A 22331-nucleotide genomic window follows, 5' to 3' on the forward strand; every position below is an offset into this window, starting at 1 on the left:
CTTCTTCAGGCAGCTGACCTCCAGAATTCTTCTTCATCATGTCCAATTTGCCAGCCATGGGCAGCTAACTAATTATATTTCACGAGCTGACCCCTCCGAGTTTGAGTCTGATGTAGGCTCTTGATTAGCCTCCTGCTTTTATCACCTCAGAGTCTTCGATGTTGTTATCACACGTTCTGCTGACAGCCCCGGTACCTCAAGGTTGCACACTGCAGTAGTGCCGCATAAATTTCACATTTCATGTCAAAAGAGTTCGAGAACAGCTTCTCTGTCAGCATGCCTCCTGTGCGGGTCAAGATTTCTGCACTTGGAAAAGCTGAAAAAGCACTTTATCAATGGCCTTCCACACACAAGTGTTTTTATGATTCAACAAGCCCTGACGTGCAACGTAACAAGGTGCTTTGTCTGAGAAGTAGCAAAAGAACTACTCACCCTGAAAAACTCTTTTGTGGAACCTGAGTCCAGAGTGCCATATGCTATCTCTGTCTGCTTTGCCAGATCTTCAGCGCTCTCTATAGGAGAGACCATCCTTTCCACTGTCAAGAAGGCAGCCAGGTTGGCTGTGTAGGATGAGATGATGATGAGGGTGAAGAACCACCACACACCACCGACTATACGGCCTGAGAGAGACCTAGCAGCAGGTTGTCCGTGTTATGGAAAACAGAGAGAAATTATTTAACAACACATGCGGACGATCATGTCCATATTGACTACATTTCACATGCAGTCAATATTCGGGTTTAGATCAGAATTCCGGTTTCTGAAAACAATCGAGGTAACACGTTTACATGCGTGGCGGAAAGAGTTACTCCCGTTTACATGCTCATTTGTGCTCAATTGGAATAACCTGTTCGGACCGTGACGCGCGGACAACGTAATTACATAAAATAACGTCATTTCTGCTTTTAACTTACTTTATACGTTCAATAAAAGGCATATTTAAGTCACTCACCACGCTAAATAAAGTAGCCGGCTTCCTCCTTGCTCCAGAAGTGTGGTTCTCATGTTTGTTGACAACGTCTTGAGTATTTAACGGTGGGTTACACACCAGAAGCACGGAATTGTATACTTGTATTTACCGGAAGTGTATATAGGCACATTTATGAAAAGGAGTAACCCAGGGGTCTTATTCAGGTTTTTAAAACCCAAATAAGAGCATATTTGTGTTATTGCGCGTGTTTACGTGGCCTTGCAAAAGTTTTAAAAGGGTTATTTTATTGCCTGCATGTAAACTTAGTCATTGTACCTTGGTTAAAGGTTGGTTAATCATTTTCATACTGTACATTTGAACCCTCCCAGTGATTTGGGTTTAGCTTAAATGAACTGCCACCTAAGGAATACAAAAAGTAACAAAGATGCCTGGCATCTGTACACATCCCATCATTACTCAACCTTTAATTTGATCTTTTGATCCACTGACCCACCTTGGGGAGATATCACAGCCCTGCTGCATGAAGGCGCCCAAAGAGAACCAGAGAGAATTGAAGATCCCAAAGTCATTGGGAGGATCAGGGGGCATCTGAAGGTCTTTGGTCTCGTCCTGGTCCTCAAGGTTCCACTCATAAGGACTGAACCGACTGACCAGGAACAGAACCACGCTCACCCCAATGTAGGCAAACACTATACACATCCAGATCTCATAGGCCAGTGGGTCCAGGAAGGAGAAAACGCCAGGCTTGGACTTTTGAGGCTTCTTTATCATAATGGAGATGCCCAAACTCATAAATGGCTTGGAAAAGTCTATCACTTCCTCTCGAACCAGAGTAATGGTGAGAGGCGCAACAGCTATATCTGCTCTCTGGAAACAGGAACATGCACAGTAACCATTAGTTATGACCTGCATAGAATGTCATGTGTGTACATATGAATCGCTGCAGCTGAAAACTTGTAAGTAAAGGAGAGATGTCATTTAAATCATTTACCAAATAAAAAAACTGAAGAAAGAACAGACATCTTGAGGCACGCTGCAAAACACACTGGAAAACAATACTTTAACATGGCCTATGAATTTGAAAGTTAAAAAAAATATGGCAAACTTTTTTTCTTACTCACCACACACACATACAAACATGGTCTCCCCTGTGGGGAAGCGAATCCACAGCACCTTTTTATTTAACAATTTGAGGTACGTGATTGAGTGACGTGAGTAGAGGACGACGTAAAACTTCGTTTACCGACGGACACACGCAACCGCGGTGCCGGAGAAATACGCAAATCTTCACTTTGGCCGGAGTTTTTAGAAACCTTCGTTTGTAATGGAAAAATGTTTTTAGTCTAGTGACATTGGAATCATGCTAACTTGACATTCTAAGAGTTTTGCTAATGTCTCTGAGCACATTTGATCAGTGGTATAACCTATAGAAGCTACCTTACCGTTAACGCTTACCATATTGAAACAAACCAACGCACATAGCTAATGCTGCTAATACTTAAACTAAAAATGGCTGGTATGGTGACCTAATTTAGAATAGAATTTTGGGAATAGGAGTTACCAATACTGAAATACATCAGTATATAAGCAGTAGGCGTAAAATGCTAGTTATTATTTTAACGGCAACAGTTTTAATGATTTGTTTTCAGTTACAAATAAAAATGGTGAGTCTTACGACATCATCTAAATTCTAAAGTAGCTTTCCTTTTATTTGACACCATTTCTAAGTAGAAAAAGCACCTTTTTATAGTCTGTTTAGTCCTAGAGCAGATTTTTACTTTGGAAATTGACAAAACGTTAGCTTGTGGCATACTGAAAATGTTTACAAGGTCAACTGCGGAGGAGCACAAATAGACCCAATAAATACCATTGTTTTCTTCCCCCTGTCAACACACCTTTGTGAAGGGCTATAACCATTTAATCCTTGTGCAGGCGTAAGCAGCCCTCAATCAATGGCCGGGGAAACAAAGCAATAGCAGCCTCAGGCCTAACCTTTAAAAGACAACTAAAATCTAATTAATTTAACGGTCAAAAGGTCAAAATGTACACAACTATTAGTCTCGGCCCACCTGCTGTAAAATTATGGGCTGGTAAAGACTTGATGGTGTTGTGAAAGATTTATTTTTGGCTTCCAGCGGGAGGAGGAGTTTCCCCATTTGAGAGATAATTTGGAGGCCGCCGCACATCGAACCATGCAATCGAGCAGGCTGACGGTTGGGAAATTGAACAGATGAGGAAGCTAAACCCTTTGTGCGTTTTGTATTCGGCTTCAATTCAACTTTTACAATGGCTCGCAGACAGACGTTCAAGGTAGCGTTGGTGTTGCAAGAGCCCGAGCTCCGTCAAGACTTGAAACATGGCGTGACCCTTTGCTAATGTGCGAGCCTCAACCTTTATAGAGTACAACACATATGGATCTTGTTGTCTCTAACCGCGAGCCGCCATTTAACTGTTGATTTTGTCAGCTGTGAATTTACAATGTGGCATATTCATCATACACATCAAACACTGAACACAATTACACAGTCACTTCAAAGGGACACAATCCATCTCTCATTGAAGTGATTACACAGCGGTTGCCATATGGACTCATTGTTTTCATGTACTTACCTTGCTTTCGCCTGCAAGAAAGGGAGATTTGTAGGCTAAGCAAGACCGAATAATTGCAGTGAACAGCACTAAGAAATGATTTCATTTTCTCCGTCTCAAGATGATCACCAACCCTCCCATGCTTGAGACTGCGGTGGACAAAATCCCCTCAAGGCTGAGCACCGCGGACGGCATTACGACTTTGTAGCGGGCAATAGCCGATGAGTTGTTGGTGATAAGCTTAAGACAGAAAAATGAGATCTCCTCTCATGTTGAAGTTCCTTGCAAACTGTCATGTAATCAGTGAAAACTCCCAGTACTCACCCCATAGACCAGTTCACCCACCATCCCGTTCCATGCCTTGGTCTCGGGGTCTCGGGCTCCATACTTCCCATCCATTACTATAGACAGTTTGTACTTAATTCCAACATGTTTGGCAATCTCAGATGCTAAATCGACGCAGTAGCCTTCATATCTGTCATTCCCCTCCAGATGCATAGAATTTTTCTTGTACATCACATAAGGAGCTTCCTGTAGGTTCAAACACACACTGGTTTACTCACCGCTTGGCACACAATCAGTTAAATACACAGCATGATACAAGCATGCACTCGTTTGAGCCTGTGCACTCACACTCACGCACAGATTTAACGTACTACATACTAGACTAGTTGCTATATCCATTTCCATGCAGTCATGCAGAAAGAGGTGATGCATTGCGAATGCACATAAATGCTCCGATAACAGCAGCGTGATGGCGTCGTGGAGTCGTGCACACGCTGCGATTACCAAGACGTGGAAGCCAGCATACACCAAGCCCAATGCGCCCAACCCAATTTGAGCCCAAGGGTGCAACTGTGTGGAATCTTAAGGAGTGAAGGAAGGGAGAACATACTTTAACCGTTTCCACCAACTGATACTGCATTTTATTGCAAAAGGATCACAAAATGTCTGACCTGAGCTATCCCACTTTTCAGTATTGCTATGTTGGTACAACAGTTGTCGTCGCATGCTTGAAGAAAATTTTGTTTCCTGTTTTGCGCTGCATTCTAGTTTGTTATGATAGGATGTAGAGGTGTCAAAATCGGCACGTAATTGATTATCAAATTAATCAACAGCTATTTTAACTCATTCATTCCCAGCCATTTTCACTGAAGCAACTCCCTTCGCTCCTGGCTGTTTTACTGGATTTTGACTGATTTTGCAAGATCCACAGAATATTCTGTTCTTTTGCTATAAAAAAAAGTACATTTGTATCTGTTTCCATTTTGCAGTAATTAGCATTAGACTTAGCATTAGAATATAGCTAAGTTTTCATCATTATTCACGACTATTCAATATACTATTTACATAGCTAAGGCAGCTTACACCTTGTCATCTCACATCTCATCTCAATTGAAATGTGACCCTGATAAGTGTTTCAAGATACGAGACGTATCACAGCAGACCTAAACAAATGGTATCATTTGGTGGAAAACGGGTGCGTTTACACAACATCAGAAGAGTTTTTACTTTTGGTTCTTGATATATGGTGTCCAAAAGATCCCTTTCTCACACAGCCTTGGAAAAAAAAAATCACTGAAATATCTCAAAACATGGCAATGTTGATTTGTAAAGAAACTGTATCTGGTCTTTTCAGTCTCAGCATGTCAGCATTTGCGTGGGTTTAACTTTTTACTGTTTAGCGTTAAAACCAATGTTGTGTAAATGGCCCTTACTGTGAACGGTGGGGGAGTACAGAGAGGCATAAAGGGCTGGGGAGTCATTGGATAGGCAAGGTCAGCACAGTTGTGGGTGAGGATGGGAATGGGGATGGGTTTCACAAGTAAATGCTAGTGACAGGAGAGAGATCAGAGTGCCCAATCTTATTTCAACATATTCAAGCTCATTTGCACTAGTGCATAATTATAAAGGCTGTTCCATTCCAAAAAAAAAAAGAGGGAAAGAGAAAAATCAATACAAAAGTAAAAAAGAAAAGAAAAAAGCTGTAGCTTTACGAAAAAAAAGAAAAAGAAAGGAAAACCACTCCCTGTATGAAGGAATTGGAGCAGGAGCGTGCTCGGTTTTCATCTCCCTCTCAAAATGCTGGTGCAGCTTATCTTTTCTCTTCCCGAGCACATCATCATTAACAAACAATAGTGGCTGCTCAGGAGAGCGGGCATCGTCATTACAGCCGCACGCAATTAGAGTGCAAGTGGGAAAGCGATGGTTTGTTTGTTCAGTGCTGAACACATCCCCTCACCTCGGAATCCGTCAAGCCTTTCCCCCAGTTAACTGCAAGTCTTCCTGCTACTGAGTGGTGTGCTTGATTTTAAATATGTGATTTTCATTTCTATCCATTTTTCGCCAGTTTTTATATCTTACACAGTAAATTCTGCAGAGTGAATTTGACTCTATTTAGAGTGGGACCAAATAGACTCCGTTTTAGAGTAATATTTACACTTGCAAGAGAGTACATAGAGAATTGAAAACAAATATAAAAGGGTTGAGGAACGAACTCAAAACCTTCAGCTCCGGTTGACAGCCGATCTACTCCCTGAGCCACGCAGCTCCTGCTGTGTTTAAGTATATCGTTCGTGTCAGCTGGAATCTTCCGAACTCCAAGAGCAAAAACATTCGTTTTTGGTCTCCTCTTGGAGGTAAGAAACAGCACACAGTAAATTCTGTAGAGTAAATTTGACTCTATTTAGGGTGGGACCAAATAGACTTAGTTTTAGAGTAATTATTTACAATTGGAAGAGAGTAAAGAATTGAAGAAAAAAAATAAAAGTCACTCAAGGGTGAAGGAACGAACTCACAACCTTCAGCTTGGGAGACAGCCAATCTACTCCATGAGCCACGCAGCTCCTGCTTTGTAGTTGTTAGTATATTGCTTGTGTCAGCTGGAATCTTTCTAACTACAAGAGACCAAAAAGGACGTATTTACTTTCTTGGCTAACAATAGGAGGGGTATAGTTCAGGTTATAGTGTGGCAGTCTCACAAACTCAAGGTCGTGAGTTCGTTCCTCAACCCGTGGGTGACTTCTTTTTTTTTTCTCTTTAAGTCTTTATTTTACTCTCTTCCAAGTGTAAATCTTAGCCTACTCTAAAACTAAGTCTATTTGGTCCCACTCTAAATTTACTCTCGAGTCAAATTTACTCTACAGAATTGACTGCGTAGTAATGACTTACTTCATAATTACATAATTACCAAATGGAAGTTCAACACAGAACAAATGGAAGGAGCAATAGAAGGGAAATAATAACAAGGGAAAATACCACAACTTCCTATTATTTAGCTTTTACCAGCTTGGAAAAAAAAACACGTCTTGATCATCCTCGAGTCATTCCTTCGGCCAGTCGATCCCAAGTGTCATTGAACATTTACTTGATGAGGACAGACAGGTCTACTTACGTATGTAACTGATGGAGTCAACCATTATTATTGATACCATTATTGTGATGTCACTGCTACGACAGGCCACTGAAGTATGGAAAATCAAAATGCTTTGACACCCACACGGATACAGTTGAAACACTCCCCCCCCCACCCCCGTCACGGGTCGACTGTTTCAACATGTAGTGAGTGGATGGAAAGCAACACAAAAAAGATGTGGTTCTACCCGCCCAGGACAGAATGTATCACTCGTTGGCAATCGACACCATGACCTTGAGTGGCAGAATACGTGAAACATTTCAAACAATTTGGAAAGTGTACCATAATAGTAGTGACCACAATCGTTCGGTTTTCCACTGAGGAGTCGTTGGTGACCTGCGGGTCCATTATATTTACAAAGCGTGTGAACTCGTTCCAGTACCCGATCTGTGAAGAGAGAATGTTGGTTAGTGCTGCTGCAGTTACAAATGACTACAACTTGGCTAATATCCCAACCTGAAAATGAAGGAAGACACTTTTGAATGATGGGACTACCATTATACTATGTATGTATATATATATATATATATATATATATATATATATATTAGGGATGTTCGAAACCACTATGAAGTGCAGTAGTGATACCTTGAAATAAGGCCAAGTATTGGCCCGATACCGATACCTGGAATCGGTACTCGCCCATCTCTAATTAAAATGTATCCAAATGGATAAAAAGTGTGAATACTGTACAGCTGGTTCAGAGCAGGAATCATTATTACCACATTTATAGATTTGAACTAACCAGGGTAAGGGTCGTTAATGTAAACGTGAAAACAACGGCAATGTACAGAAACCACATTTGTGGGGAGATTTTGACATGTCGTGATGAAAAGTCCAGTAGCGCTTGAAATCTACAGTAACTTTTAATATCAAAATTGACAATGGTCTAAAATAAGTGTAGGTGAAAATTAGGGAGGGGTCATTACAGATATCCCGTAATGGTATCAGGCCGATACCCAGCCTTATTTCAAGGTATCGGTATTCGGTACTCGTGAAATGCAATTTTAAGGAAAAATGCTATAATTCTAATATAAGTTGTAGGTCTTTCTTTAAAATAATAAGTAAATGTATATATCAAAATTACTAGTGGTATCGGTACTTGGTATTGGTGACTATTCAAGTGTTGAGTACTCGTACTGGCATCAGTCTGAAAAAATGTAGTCTTGAACATCCCTAGGGAAACTGAAAATAATCATCTGTGATCTCGCATTTGCATTTAACTGTGTTTTAATTAAAACATGACTTTAGTGTTTTTTAAAACAACTTAATTTTGGAGGTATTATTTGGTAATTATATTATATGTGGGGTCTAAAGACATCCCAAAAATTGTTTATGTTCCACCTAAAAAAATTGCATAGTGCATAATAACTTGAAACCGCAACAAATATGCTTCCATACGATCTAAATCTATAATCATGAACTTCGTATGGTCCTCGGAGGACTTGAGAAAAATGTAAATGTTGCCTTTGACAGAAAAAGCAGAACCAACGCCTGGTTTAGGCCGTAATGACCTTCGTGCCGAGCTCTTTGAAACAATGCATTTCCCACAAGTGTGCATTATAATACTGTAGCATAATAGAAACAAATGAGATGAATGCTAAAATGTGAGCGGTGCAGTGATGTGACTATTTATCACATACATAAAAATGCGTCATTAATTTTTAAATTCTTCCATGTTTCTTTGTTGTTGTTGTTGTTGTTTTTTTAAATCTAATATTGCAGTTGAATGTCTTTTTCAGCAGGAGATGAGAATATGGCAGACAACTGAAATTCCTACCACTTTCAGCCTCCCAGGTTTTATGGTAAATAATTGATATTCAGGCCTGTGAACTGCATACATGCTTAATAATTGAGCATATAATTCCAGTGGCTCTACGGTTTCTTCTGTGAGGCCCCACCGCGGCAGTTCCTCTGCATTCTGCCGTACAGATGCTTAACTCACACCAATGTCAAGTGTTTGTTTGCCCATCTGAAATAATGGCTCCTCTGGCTCACGATGAAACGCCTTGCATATGTTGCTGCCAGTGTTCTAACTGTTGCTGGCTCCGATTTTCACATTCGCATCTGGCCTCCATTCCCCCCCCACCCCCCACCCGTCAGATCTTTAAATATTTGGGCCAGGCAGGTGTTAAAAAGAAGGAGAAAAACATTTCACACGCTGAGTGGAGGCGTTAGAATGCGGCAAAGTTTTGCCGGGGCTGTTGAGAACGTATCGTAGTTGTTTCCACAAACCGCAAATTGTTTATCCCTTCCTGTCTGTAAGCTGGTGGGATGAGAGCCGCGGAATGAGAGTCGTGTCATGGAGCGCTGCTCCAGAGGCAAAAGTCCTGATTTCACCCTGAGTGGCTGGGACACATATCAGCCCCATACATCACTCGTGACAGTCGCAGCTTGCAGGCCTCCTTCTCTCACTGCCGCTGGGCTGACTTGGCCTCCCACTCCTGACAAACTGTTGCCCAGCTTGTCTTCTGTGCCCTCGCTTGCTGCCTCATATTCACCCTGTGACCCCCCTCGCCCCCCCCCCACCCTCTCGTAACCCCCACCAAATCCCCACTCTCGGCTGCCTTTTTAGCTGTAAGGGTAGCGTGATGCTAATTGAAGTGTGAGTTTTATAGGCCTCAAAGGCCGGCGGTGTAATCATGTGCCATATCGGAGCCGATCACACTCACGAGAAAATCCCAGCTGTCTCTTGGAACTGGGTGAGGTTATGAAATAAAGCCAGAGGTCATTACATGTTATAATGTGAATGCAAGGCTGGGAATGACCATTTTAAAGGCGAGCCAGAGAAATTGTCAGATCTTTTTTTTTTTTTTTAACAGTAATTGGTTATTTGAATGGTCATTACTGTCAGGAGAGGGCCAGAAATCATACCTGCACGATTCCACGGGAATACTCTTTCATCTTTCATGATGGGACACTTTTAGCAGGCTGATCACAGGCTGTGTGCGATTTGTGCGCCTTTTAATCGCAGCAGAGTAGCTGTCCGATAGAGGTGGACAACGGGAAAATGCTGCTGTACGTATGACACCGAGAGCCCTTAGCATTGAATAAATAAATTATTTAAAAATATTAACCAATGAATTGATTCATTTATTGTTTAAAAAATCATCAAAATTGAGTGCAGTATTTGACTGTAACCAGCAGAGGCGCAGTCAATTCACTCTTAATTTTATCCGCCATTTTAAAATTTAGTCTCAGTTTTGAGTCCAGTTTCGATCACACTTGTTAGTTTTTATCATAGTTTGTCAACCTCATCAAATCGAGCATTTTAGTCCAAGAAAAAAAATATATATAAGAGGCTTAAAACCCCAACTTCGTTACTAGTGATGTTCCTCAACGTTAAGTTGTTGAGCCATTTCGTAATCTACTAACTTCCGCTTGGCTATATATACTGTGAATTCAAAATCCTTTTTCATTGCTTAGCGAATGACACCCAGCTCTACCTAGCCGCTAATCCACACTATCACACGGCTCCCTCTCTGATTGTTTTCATTCAAATTTCTGATACTTAGCATAAATTCAAATGAAATGCTTTGTTTTGGCACAAAATCCTTGGAAGAATTGCAAGCAGGCTAGCAAAGTTAGCACTTTAGTAACTCTGCATTACTTTCCTTTGTTTTTCTTTTTAGCCGATCATGGCGTTTAATATTTGACTGTACATTTTTGTTTTTCTTAAATGTCCATAAATAATGTCGATAATGAGAAAAAAAAATCACATCAGCTTATTTGGAATGATGAAGGCCTTTTTCTTACCTTCCTCGGCCCGCCGATTTTCATCTCATACACATCTATGGTGTAGTTGGTTCGACGGCCATAGTTGTCAAACTGGATGTTGCCAGTCATCCCCTTCACTTTGACCTGCCATGTGACACACGCACACAGATCACTTTGCATATATAGCTGGTATTAGACTTCTCATGTCCTTGGAGCTACTGGAGTGTGCACAGTCTGTTAATCAAATGATGAACTGGATTCATTTTAATAAAAGATGTCGTTTTATGGTAATGAGGGTCTGAATTTGAGTGAGCTCTGCGCAGAGATATCTGGAGGCAGGACGGCTCCATGCTCGCTCGCTTCTCTTCTCTCTGTCACTTTCCATCTTTATCTGATTCTCCTTCGCTATCTCTGCGTCGCTTCTTCCGGTCTTTTTCGCCCCTCTCACCCGCCATCCTCCTCCTCCTCCTCCTCCTCCTCCTCCTCCTCCTCCTCCTCCTCCTGCTCCTCCTCCTCCCCTACCGTTTTGAGAGCTCTCTCGATATCGATGCCTTGGCTCCAAGGAACAGCGGGATTGGCAAGGCAGTCTCCGGCGCTGCCGCGGCGAGAGACGTCCACGCGTTGGCGCCGCAGGTACCGGAAGGCCTCTGCTATCACCAGGATGGCATCGTGTGTCAGCGCTGAAGTATACTATAATGGAAGAAGAAAAAAAAAACAGGCGGAAACAGGGCAAGCTTGAATTACTGATTTTGAATTTTGTTTTGGCGGGGGGGTCCACCGGCAAAGGGATTCATTCCTCTTCACATTCTACACTATAAAAACTGTTGGGTCAAAAATAACCCAACTATGGGTAAAAAATGGACCAGTCCTCTCCTTGGGTCTAATGACCCAACTATGAGTCAAGAAATGGGTCTTTTATAAAAGAACTCATAAATATTGGTCAAATCCTAGACTTGGGTCCAAAAATGGTGTAATTTTGTATAAAACAACCCAGAAAGTGGATCGGTCCATTTTTTACCCATAATTGGGTTACTTTTGACCAAACTGTTTTTAGAGTGTGTCTTTGCCATTTTTTCTTCTTCTTTTTTTTTAAGTTAAGACTACCGATGCAGTTAATGGAACTAAAAGGTTGCTGGTTTGACCCCCACTTTCCTTTCATCCTATTGAAGTGTCATTCTAAAGCAAAAGTCTGATTACTCAGTTGCTCATGAATCTGAATAAGAATCTGGGGACAGAATAAAATATCTTTGAGTAATCTGAAGCTTCATGAATACTCCATAAATGCATTTATCTCAGCAATCTAATCAGACAGATTTGATTAGAACTTCTAGCCATGTGGTCAGAATCGCTTTCAAAACTTTGAGTGCATAATTTGCACAAAGCTAGCGCATCAATACGGGATCTTATTCCCTGTGCACGTCCCCTTTAACATAGCCTGACCTTTTCACTAGCGACGTGGGCAACTTGTTTTTTTTTTTTTTGGACCACCGCTGCTTGACAAAATCTAATTAAATGCCATTCAAAATCCATTTCTTTCTTGCGCATTGTTTAATTAGATGTAAATTGGAGCTACGATATAACCTTGCCTCACAGTGCTTATCGATATATTGATTGTTGGGAGGGGGGGGGGTGCAAAGTAGAGGAAGTAAAGAGCGGGAGGAAGACATAATGACAAAGGCAAACAGCGGATGAGCGGAAAGGAAAAAAGCAGGACAGAGATAACTTCAGAGGGAGCGATCATCTTACTTTGCATGCATAGTGTAAGGCCTTCCAATCAAAGTACCTTCAGAGGAGCATTCCGGGCTTCTGGGAATTCTCTTTCATCTAGCCGCTCCCAGCGCTGCATAAACTGCTGCACAATGGGGTTCTGAGGGTTGACTATCTGAAACCCTGAAATGTTGGCTCCTCCGGCAAAGACTTTGTCCAAGCTCACATTAGAAAATCCCTGAGACGAGAAAGAGGGGAAGCCGGGTTGGCAAAAACTTGTGTAACTTGCGTTTCTTTTTTTAATAAGGCTTGAGGCGAAAGACTACAAAAATATTAGCGTTATTATGGCAGTGCGCAAGGTGCACTGTACGAAGAAGCTCATGCTGTAAGGCAAAGTGAAATAACGTGTTTGCTTGCTTTAAACTTTGTGGTGCAACTTGTAGCCAAATAAATAGCATTCCCGTAGACACGGAAGTGTTTCAATTGAGGTTCTAGAACTGACTGTTGTATGTGTGTCGTAATCGTAATTAATCGCATTACTTCAATAGTTAACTCACGATTAATCACAAATTGTATATCTATTCTTAATGTACAATAACGTTTGGATGTCATTGGATCCCAACTAACTGGGTGTGTGTTGCGGAAGTGGTATATTTTTAGCGTTTCATTTAGCATGTGCAATTCGAATTGTCAAAGCCGAGACAAATTGTGCTCGCTGTTGTATTTAAACGGCATGCAGAGCAGTGCCGATGTACTGCAGACAAAATGAAAGGAGCTTGAGAGAACTTTTCCGCTTGTGTAAACTGTTTTGAAATGCCAGAAACAAAAATGATTGCTTATATTGTGTGTTCTGCAATATTATTATAAGTAACCAATCACAAGAAGGAGTCATGCCATATGACCTATGATAAAACTCCTTTCAGCAATGCATTTCCTTGTGTCCGGGTCATTTGATTTCACTGCAATGTGACAATGTGAGTTTTTTTTTAGGTGCACTGTCCAAAGTTTCTAATGCACGGGCTGGGCAGATACACCAAATGCCCACACAATTGGCAATTGGCAATCAAACAAAACATGGCCCTTATGTGGTTGTTGTTTGCCCCCAAGTCATCAGAGTGATATATTTATTTCCTGTAACTCAGTAATGTGTCTTCTACTAACTCTTCCAATTCCATTAATTCTAACATCTTCTAAGATCTCCCAAATTTTCAATGGTAAAAGCATGCTTTTAGAGTGAACCCCAAGTTTTGCGCTGCAGTCACTTTGGCAGATATTCAGTTCATATCCAGTTTTATCCACATTTTCAAGAGGTCTAGTCGTGTCACTTCAATAATTCTGATCCAATTATTCTTTTAATCCCACTGCAGCCATGACCTGGATTTATACTTTTTTTTTAAGGTGAAGTTGCGGTTTTCAGTGTATGCGAGTGCTGCACAACCACATTCTCAGTCTGGAAAAATGTGAGTGGGATCACTCAAACTTGTGCAAAGTGAACATGTCTCATAGCAGAGTGAGTGGGCTGCAGGTAAAAGGCTGTCCTCCACAGGCGATTGAAAATGTTTACTGCTATTTTCTATTGCCTGTTGGGCTATTTATATTGCGCATTCACATTTATTAGCACTTGTGCAATATTGTCTTACGGCCGTATCGGCGCTGATAAAATAGCGGGTCAAATGTGAACCATTGAATGCAAACGTTTTTTGGGTGTGTGCCATTAAGGAACCTCGATGTCTGCAGCGTCTCAATGACTACTTACAAGATTGGACAGAATGTAGTGGTAGCCACGACTATTCTTCCCCAGGGCCACAACCTTTTGGAGAACAACACGAGCACAAAAAATTAGGCGTTGCATATGACACAAATAAAACGTAAATGTGGCAGATTCCTATAAGCACACGGTCTTGCGCTGAAGTGGAATGTGGCCTGGAGAAGAAACAAAAGACCAGGAGCAGAAATTAATTGAGGTGACGCTGATAATGAGAGAAGCACGCAGAACACCCTTGACTGTTTCCGCTCATTTTGAAGCCGCTGTGCAGGAGACGCTGTTGGACAGAAAGGAGAACGAGAAGGGGAGAAAATGACATATTTAAAGCAATTTACAGTGAGACAGTGAGATGCACTGTGGATGCCGCTCTGTTTGAACATATCACACCTTTGCAGCATAAAAGCGCGTTTCAGCCCACGCAGCCTGTCTGAAAATAGTAAGTGCTGTTCTACGCCTTTCCGTGACTCTGCTACCAATCATGTTGCTTTTATGCTACATTTTCCTCCCACTGTTGATTATTTTGTTGATCAGTCTGACACTGACACTTCATGTGGTCCTGATGCTATTGCATAACATATATATATATGCATAACATGTTGGACAACAGCCATATCGGAAGAAATTGTGCATGACTTCTACCGTATGTACAGTCGAAAATCTGTGTATTGATTGTATGTTGCCTTTTAAAGCAACATTAGCATGTTTGCTTTCTTCTTGCTTTGTCATGACAATGTTTGAACAATTAAACAAGATATGGACAAAGGCAATAGTAGCCTTGACCATTAAACTTACAGAAAATAAACATTAACTCATGCACTCCCAGCCATTTTCACTGAAGCAACCGACTTCGCTCCCCCCGCTGTTTTACTGGATTTTGATTGATTTTGCAAGGTCCACAGAATATTGTGTTCTATTGCTATAAAAACATGGAACCTACCCCAAAAAATATTTGAGTATCTTCTTTCATCAGGAAAAAAAAGTTTCCATTTTTCAGCAATTAAAGTCAGAATAAAGCTAAGTTTCATCATTATTATTCACAAACCTGGTAAAAACACTGGGAAAAAGAGCTTGTTGCAACATGACCCTGGCATTTTTTCTAATAACTACCATTGCTTTAAGCGACCTCTTCTTGTCAGAAGCTCTATCAAGGCCTTCTGTATGCTCTAGCATAAAAAAAACACAAGAAATGTATAAATATGTTTTTGGGAGGGCAGGACAAAGTATTAAAAACGTATTTTTACGTGTTTTGGTTTGTATGCTTTAAGTTGCATTTTGCATGTGTAAAACCCATCCAACTGTGAATTTATGGAAGGGCTGACTGACATAATAAAGTATGATTCCTTTCTAAGGAAAACCAGACTCAAGATGTATTGTTTTGTTGTTGGGAACGAGCTGAAAAACTACATAATCAATTTCCATAAAACGTTGGGCAAATTTACATTGGAAGGAAGTATGAATTTGTAATTTGTCTATCTATTCATAAAGTCTTGCGTCAAGTAGCCTAAAAAACACATGAATAAAATGCCAAATTCCTTTTTCTTTTTAAGTACAATTTTATAATTTTTTGCTGATTGAGTATCAACAAAATCATTCTTCCTGACCCAGAAGAAAGAAAAATTGTCATTTATCACAGAGGTTACATTCCAGAAGCTCCAGCGAGAGACAAAAATCCGCCAAGTAGCTTTATACAGAATACCATCACAAAATATGCATATGAGGTCCACTGTAGTATCTGTGACTTTGATTGATTGTCCCTTTTACCTCATTAAGGCCGAGAGCGCTCTAGTGCTCTTCTACCTTTAAAGCCGGGAGAGCGAATATGTCATTTTGTACGATGAAATGCATCAGAATATACAGAATGTGTCTTGAAATTTAAATTCGAGCATTCATCGCTGACGCAGATTCGTGGGATTTATGAAATAAATGACGCGCTTGACGACGGCGCGAGAGGACTTCGAATCAGTGTAACCAGTCGACAGTGGCATATTGTTAAGAAATATGTTTGTAGACAATGGGGTTGTCTACAAATACCTGCAGATGTGACACAGTTGTTTGTTGATTTTTTTTAACGCCACAGGTGTAGGCTCTAAAATGTTTTGGGAAATATGTTTTTATCTGCTTCAGGGGGCTGAGATATCAATTATTTACTTGGCATTGACAATATTGTTGAATATCCAGGAAAACTTCAGGTTCACCCATAGATTTTAGAGGCATGTTTTAGCAGGTGCTTTAGGCCTTAATGAAAGGCAGGACCTGGCCTGTTGAGTGACGTCGGAGTCAGCGAATGAGGATAGAGCTGGCCTTGTTGGCTTAGGATAGCGCTAGCTAACCATTAGCCAGCCTGCATGTTGTTGCAGCTCGTGAGTGAATGTGCTGATGCTCATGATGATGTGCCAAATGAGTAAATCTTTTGTATCACGACACCACCTTATCCATTAGAGGTGGGAATCTTAGAATGTCTCACGATTCGATTTGATTCCGATTTTTGGGTCTGCGATTTGATTCTAAATCGATTTTCGATTAAGAACGGTTTTTTATTCAAAATGATTTGATTGACAATGATTTTTGCTTCAATTTATAGATGTGCAAGGAATCATAATGATCTACTCCAGTCGGACTCGCTAATGCTAATTAGCACGCTACTCGCGGCACTTTTATCACTCAAAAGAACGTTTATTGGAAATAATTTGACTGTGACTTTTTCCTTCTACTCTCTAATGTGGCTACAACTTAACAGTGTATCAGACCGCGTGGAACCACACTGACCCTCAGTGGCCAAATTGGGTACAACAGGAACAGAGCTCCCAATAAAGGCATACACAAACAAAGGCAAGACAGTATAAAATGATTTAAATCAAATCAATTTTGGGACATTTAAAATCGATTCTGAATCGTACTAAATGAGAATCGCGATTCTTATGAGAATCGATTTTTTTTTTGGGCACACCCCTATTATCCATGACATTATTTCTCCTTCACAATGCTCTAAACTCTGGAATACAGCAAACAATTTAAAAGTCGCCACAGTTTTAATGGGGTACTTGTATAAACTTAACAAACCGCTTCTCCCCTTACAACCCTGTCCACCCAGGACTTAACGTTTGTTTTTCCCGGAGAGCAGTGCAATTGGGGCGAGCGCATTGTTCACTGTCAAGTCGTTTGGGAGGGTCAGTGTTCTGTGACAACTTCCCCATCGTTATGGCTTTAAACCCGGAGCGCTGCAGGATGTCAGAGCGAGGCGGCTATCAGAATCCATCAGTGTGCATCTAATGGCTCTTTTACAATGACGCATCCCCTTCGCACTGTAAATGTTGCTGTTTTTCTCTGGAATCCTGCATTTTATCGTCCTAACCTTGACTTTGGCCATAAGCCTCGTCACACCTGCCCTGGAGCGGGCCAGCCAAATGCCACGCCCCCCCCCCCCCCCCCCGCCCCCCTCCCCCCAGCTCGCTGTCAGACTGGCAACAGTGGCACACGACAACCTTGGCATGGAGCACAGCCAGCTTCTCGTCACATTACCTTGTCTGTAAAAAAAAATAAAAACTGCAAGGGAACAATGACGATCTGTTAATGGAGTCAATGAGAAAATGATTCTCTTCTTAGTGCTTTCATTTGAGTATTGACTTTGTGTTAATGTCAAGAGAGAAAGATCAACCTTCATTCCCTGAGAGCACCAGCAATTGTCATCTCCGCCTTAGCAAACCAAATGCAATTTTGCTCCTCTTTCCTTTAAAATTGGTGAGTTTTTTTTTTTCTCTCCAAAGGACAAAGCTAATTTAATATTAATCCAGTTTACGCCATCGCCATTCTCCCTGAATTGATTCCTGCTGCTTTTAATCTCAAACACATCCAAAACAGAAACCTGCTAACCCCATTATTCCTTTTCATGGTGACATGGGAGAAGGAAAAGTGTTTAGTGTGTCTGTCCCCTCTATAATACAATTCCTCTTTTTCATAGCCGCATGAAAATCGATCCGTCCGAGCCGGGAGTTTTTCCTTAAAAAGCCCAATGACGACCGACAACAACTATGACGACCTTGACTTCACCCTCCGTGTAGTCTGCCAGACACACGGAGAGCTCTCGATGTAGAGCTACAGCTTCACGTTCTCCTCTAGCTTTGACCTTTCCAATGCCGGCTGTGCTGCAAGACAAGACGCCGCTCTGATAATGATGGCCTCCACGCTGTTTGTACACAGCTCACATTCCTTGCGGGCATATGGACGAGGGGCCTTTTGACATGTTAAAGTATCACGAGGCCTGAAAATAACATGCACCAAATGAAGTGCCCATTGTATTTGTAATTAATTACGTTAACACATAGTTGCATGCATCACAATAAATTTGATTTTCCACGCCCACTTCCATACGTACAACTGATCGTCATTGCCAGGTGTCTGATACTGCTTGGTGGCGCAGTTGGTAAGGTGAATTGCCCAGTAGCCAGGAGGTTGCACGTTCAAATCCCATGGCCGTTATGCTAAGCCATATACATGTATACCAACTGACTATCATATCAGGAAATGTATTATAATTTCACTGAAATGATTTAAGCGCATCTTAGCATTCAGCTTTTTTAGCATTCCCACGCAATTTCTGCAAAAATTGCGCTTCTGTCGAGTTCATTTTAGTGTTGCAATTCAAAAAGTGAAACTCATGAAATAAATAAATCAAGAAATAATTACAGTGAATAATTTGTTTAAATACACCACCTCAAACAAATACAATATTGTGCTGTATGAAAAGAAAAAGAAAAAAAACTAACCTAAGAATGGCAGTAATTAAAAAAATGTGCCTTTTGTGTGTTTAACGAATCTGTACGTTTCACGTTTTGAATTAAACTACATGAGTAAATTAACCTTTTCTATGATATTCAAATCTATTGGGATGTATCTGCATTCGTATTACAGATTAGAGCACAATGTACATCCACGATATTATGTGGTAATTGTCGTGATATAAAACATGATACGAGAGAAGCCTCATATGCTGAAACAATTATCTCTGGGACGATGAAACATAATTTGGTCAATTATAAAGCATGATTGCTTTCATTTGGTGATTCTCTTATCATTTTAGCACTCATTTGTAAACCTTCCATGTAAGAGGAACCATGATTACGTTCGATGTCTGCATTTAGACTCATTATATTTGGTCTTAATATTTGATACGCCATGGAAAATGTATCCAAGAGATCCAATACAAAAACTCTATCAAAATATCAAATGATTGCTTTTGATTAATATTGTGAGAGAGGTATTTCACAGTAATTGTTACAGTTCAACAGTTTCCATTTTGTGTCTCCGATGTGGAACTTGACAGAATTTCGAATCTTCGAGGTTCCACTTCATCTTTATCCATAGGGCCAATTGTCTCCTCTTTGCTGCAGAGATCTCGCCGCGTTCCACTTCACTCACAATGAATTGGAGATTTGAGAGCTTCGGTTCACTTGTTCAGTGTCCCCTAGTGGAAGTATGAGCACGCTTTGGCTAACAGCCATTGGCAGGAAGATGATCTGCTCCTCTGTGCATTAGACAGGGTTGGGCTGGTTACTATGTTCCGATACGGTTAGTAATTAATTACCTATTGGCAAATGTAGTGCGTAATAAAATACCCACTTGATTATTTTTAATTACTTTTTGATTAGTCCAATACTAAATATGCTAATAAAGACAACATACATTACAATTTGTCTGCCAATTTCTCCCGCAAAAAAACCGAAAATAAAACACAAACACATACTGCCCCGACTCCTGTGGTTATAATATAATGTTACACGTTATCAACTGCAAAACAATCTTGTTTATTCTCGATGTTTAGCAGCTTAAATGTGAAATATAGTGTTTGATTACTAAAGCAGTTTGTGATTGTGTTCAAGGAAGTGTAACACTTTGCGAAAAAGCAGCCAGTGGCGCGGCAAGCAAGCAGGCTAGCCAGCTAGCTGGCTGCTAGCTAATGTTAATTTTGTTCATGAAAGAGTTATAGTCAACAACCTTGAACTCATTTGCTCCCCGAAACGTATAAATACATTCTATTTTAAATATTACCATGCTCCCAAAGACGTATTTTTATGTTTTTATGGGGGGGTTTACGCTAGCGTAGTGGTGCCCAAATCCGATCCTCGAGAACCCCAATCCAGCCTGTTTTCCATGTCGCTCTCCTTCAACGCAGCTGAATCTAATGACCAGCTCATCAGCAAGCTTTGTAGAAGCTATATAAATAACGATCCTGATCATGAATCAGGTGTGTTTGTTGGAGAGAAACATGGAAAATAGGGGCTCTCGAGGACCGAACTTGGGCACCCCTGCGCTAGAGCATACAGAAGGCTTTGATGCAGCCTCCGAACTGAAGAGAATGCTCGAAGCAATGGTAGTTATTACAAAAACGGCCAGCAGGTGGCAGCAGAGTATAAGAGAACTTTCCCCACTGTTTTAAACAGATTTGTGAATAATGATGAAACTTAGCTCTCTTCTAATTCTAATTGCTGCCAAACGGAAACAGATAGAACAATACTTTTTTTGTGCTGATGAAAGAAGAGACTCTAAACTCTCTTTTGGTACGTTCCATGTTTTTATAGCAATAGAAAAACAATATTCTGTGGGCCTTGCAAAATCCAGTAAAACAGCCAGGAGCGAAGGGAGTGGCTTCAGTAAAATGGCTGCGAGTGAATGAGTAATTTTTTTACAAAATCGACCTATTTTTTTCTGTTACTGTAGCACAATACCTTACCTTTTTATGTCCTAATTATGTAAATATGTTACTCCCTAAGCATGGCATTAGGACATACATCGCTGTGCCCATGATTTAATACACAATGAAGCCATACAATATAGCTGTCATATGCTGGCAACGCTCCAACTGCTGAACATTTCCAAACACCTGATTCATATTCAGCAGATTGTCATTGCTGAGATATGAGATCAATTTGAGACTTGATGCCTCAAGGCAATGAAAATAATGAGACACCCTCATGAGCGCAAGTTTTTATGTGAGGCTTTTTGAAACAGCAAGGTGTCCTTCTCCCCTCTCGGTGAAAACGATTGCTGTGATTTTGCTTTATGTCATAAGCAAAAACATGCTCTGCTTCGTAGACTTTAGTGTCACAACACTGCGTCCTTGACACGCGTATAAATTGTCAGCAAAACATTCTCAGCCGTTGGAGTCAGCGGGTCCTTTTCTCTTTGACGATAACACAAGAATGCAATTTAATTCCGTACATAATAACAGTTAGCAAAAAGCCCGCAACAGTCAAGATTGGTGGCAAGAATTTATTATTGAAGTAATCAGATTTTTGGGCAGAAAATTGAACTATATTTCTTTCAGGCATTCTGCATGGATGCCAATACCACAGCTACGCTCATAAAGACTTTGCCCTTTGGGTGGGTATTGGACTTAATGTCTTTATTAAGTGATTGCCATTAAAAAATATATTATAATAATAAAGGTTGGAGTAATCTCTTTCTTAATGTTTGGAACTCTTGTTTTAACTTGCTCTATTTGCATAGATGTAACTCAATGTCCCACAGTTTTTGTATTTTGGCTGCAAACTGCATTGAGACGGAATCGACAGCAACTCTGCTGCTTAGAAGTGCACTCTATTTGGCCGTACTCGTTTGAAAACATGATTGATCAATCATCATTTATCAATTTATCAATATGACATTTCTGCTGTTATACAAACGCCACCAACTTTGAAACCTTTTATTGATTTGTTTGTAATTGGGAAATCAATACAAGAGCGACATCAAAAAGTCTGCTTTGACAAAAATCTTTAAAATAGCGTGTCAAAAAAGGCAGGTGTAAACCTGATTCAGAGCAAAAAAATGAGAGGTGGCGCAGAGACCTTTTCCTCATATAAACATCTTTGAAATGCCATAAAAAAATATGGTGACATATCACCTATTCAGCGTTGCAATTTTTGGAGTCAGTCACAAGAAGGAGTCATGCTATTTAAACGACGAGAACGTTTTTCATGTGGAATCGCCAAAGTTTTAATTGTAATGTTAGACAAATACTTTTACATCGAATTGCCACTCTGCTTTTAGTGCTATTCCAAATCTTTCATGGTGACCAAAACCCTCATTTTAAAATGGTATACGAACCGTCTGGATGTTTCGTGTGCAAAACCATCACCAGCGAAACAAGCCAGGCTGCAGTCTGCTTCTCCGAAAATTCCCTAATAAAGTGACTTTAAAAATACAATCAGCTT

At 40.6% G+C, this 22331-nt stretch overlaps 1 protein-coding gene across 4 annotated transcripts in view; it reads right to left on the bottom strand.

Annotated features, from left to right (window-relative positions):
• LOC147168693 (glutamate receptor 3-like) overlaps window positions 1-22331 on the bottom strand; it is a 98443-nt gene that overhangs the window by 19429 nt on the left and 56683 nt on the right. For all 4 annotated transcript variants that reach the window (XR_015095945.1, XM_086084611.1, XM_086084610.1 and 1 more), the window contains exons 5-12: window positions 14116-14169; window positions 12436-12597; window positions 11175-11342; window positions 10692-10796; window positions 7218-7322; window positions 3845-4051; window positions 1425-1798; window positions 433-631 (exon numbers count right to left, since the gene is read on the bottom strand). Coding sequence is in view for 3 of the 4 variants with exons in the window: in XM_086084611.1 (XP_085940737.1) it covers window positions 433-631; window positions 1425-1798; window positions 3845-4051; window positions 7218-7322; window positions 10692-10796; window positions 11175-11342; window positions 12436-12597; window positions 14116-14169 (1374 nt within the window). In the remaining variant the exon portion in view is untranslated. The remainder of the gene's footprint in view (window positions 1-432; window positions 632-1424; window positions 1799-3844; window positions 4052-7217; window positions 7323-10691; window positions 10797-11174; window positions 11343-12435; window positions 12598-14115; window positions 14170-22331) is intronic.

Source organism: Leptonotus elevatus, chromosome 9, assembly GCF_054856555.1.
Source record: "Leptonotus elevatus isolate MCC_2025b chromosome 9, RoL_Lele_1.0, whole genome shotgun sequence".
Classification (NCBI taxonomy): Eukaryota; Metazoa; Chordata; class Actinopteri; order Syngnathiformes; family Syngnathidae; genus Leptonotus; species Leptonotus elevatus.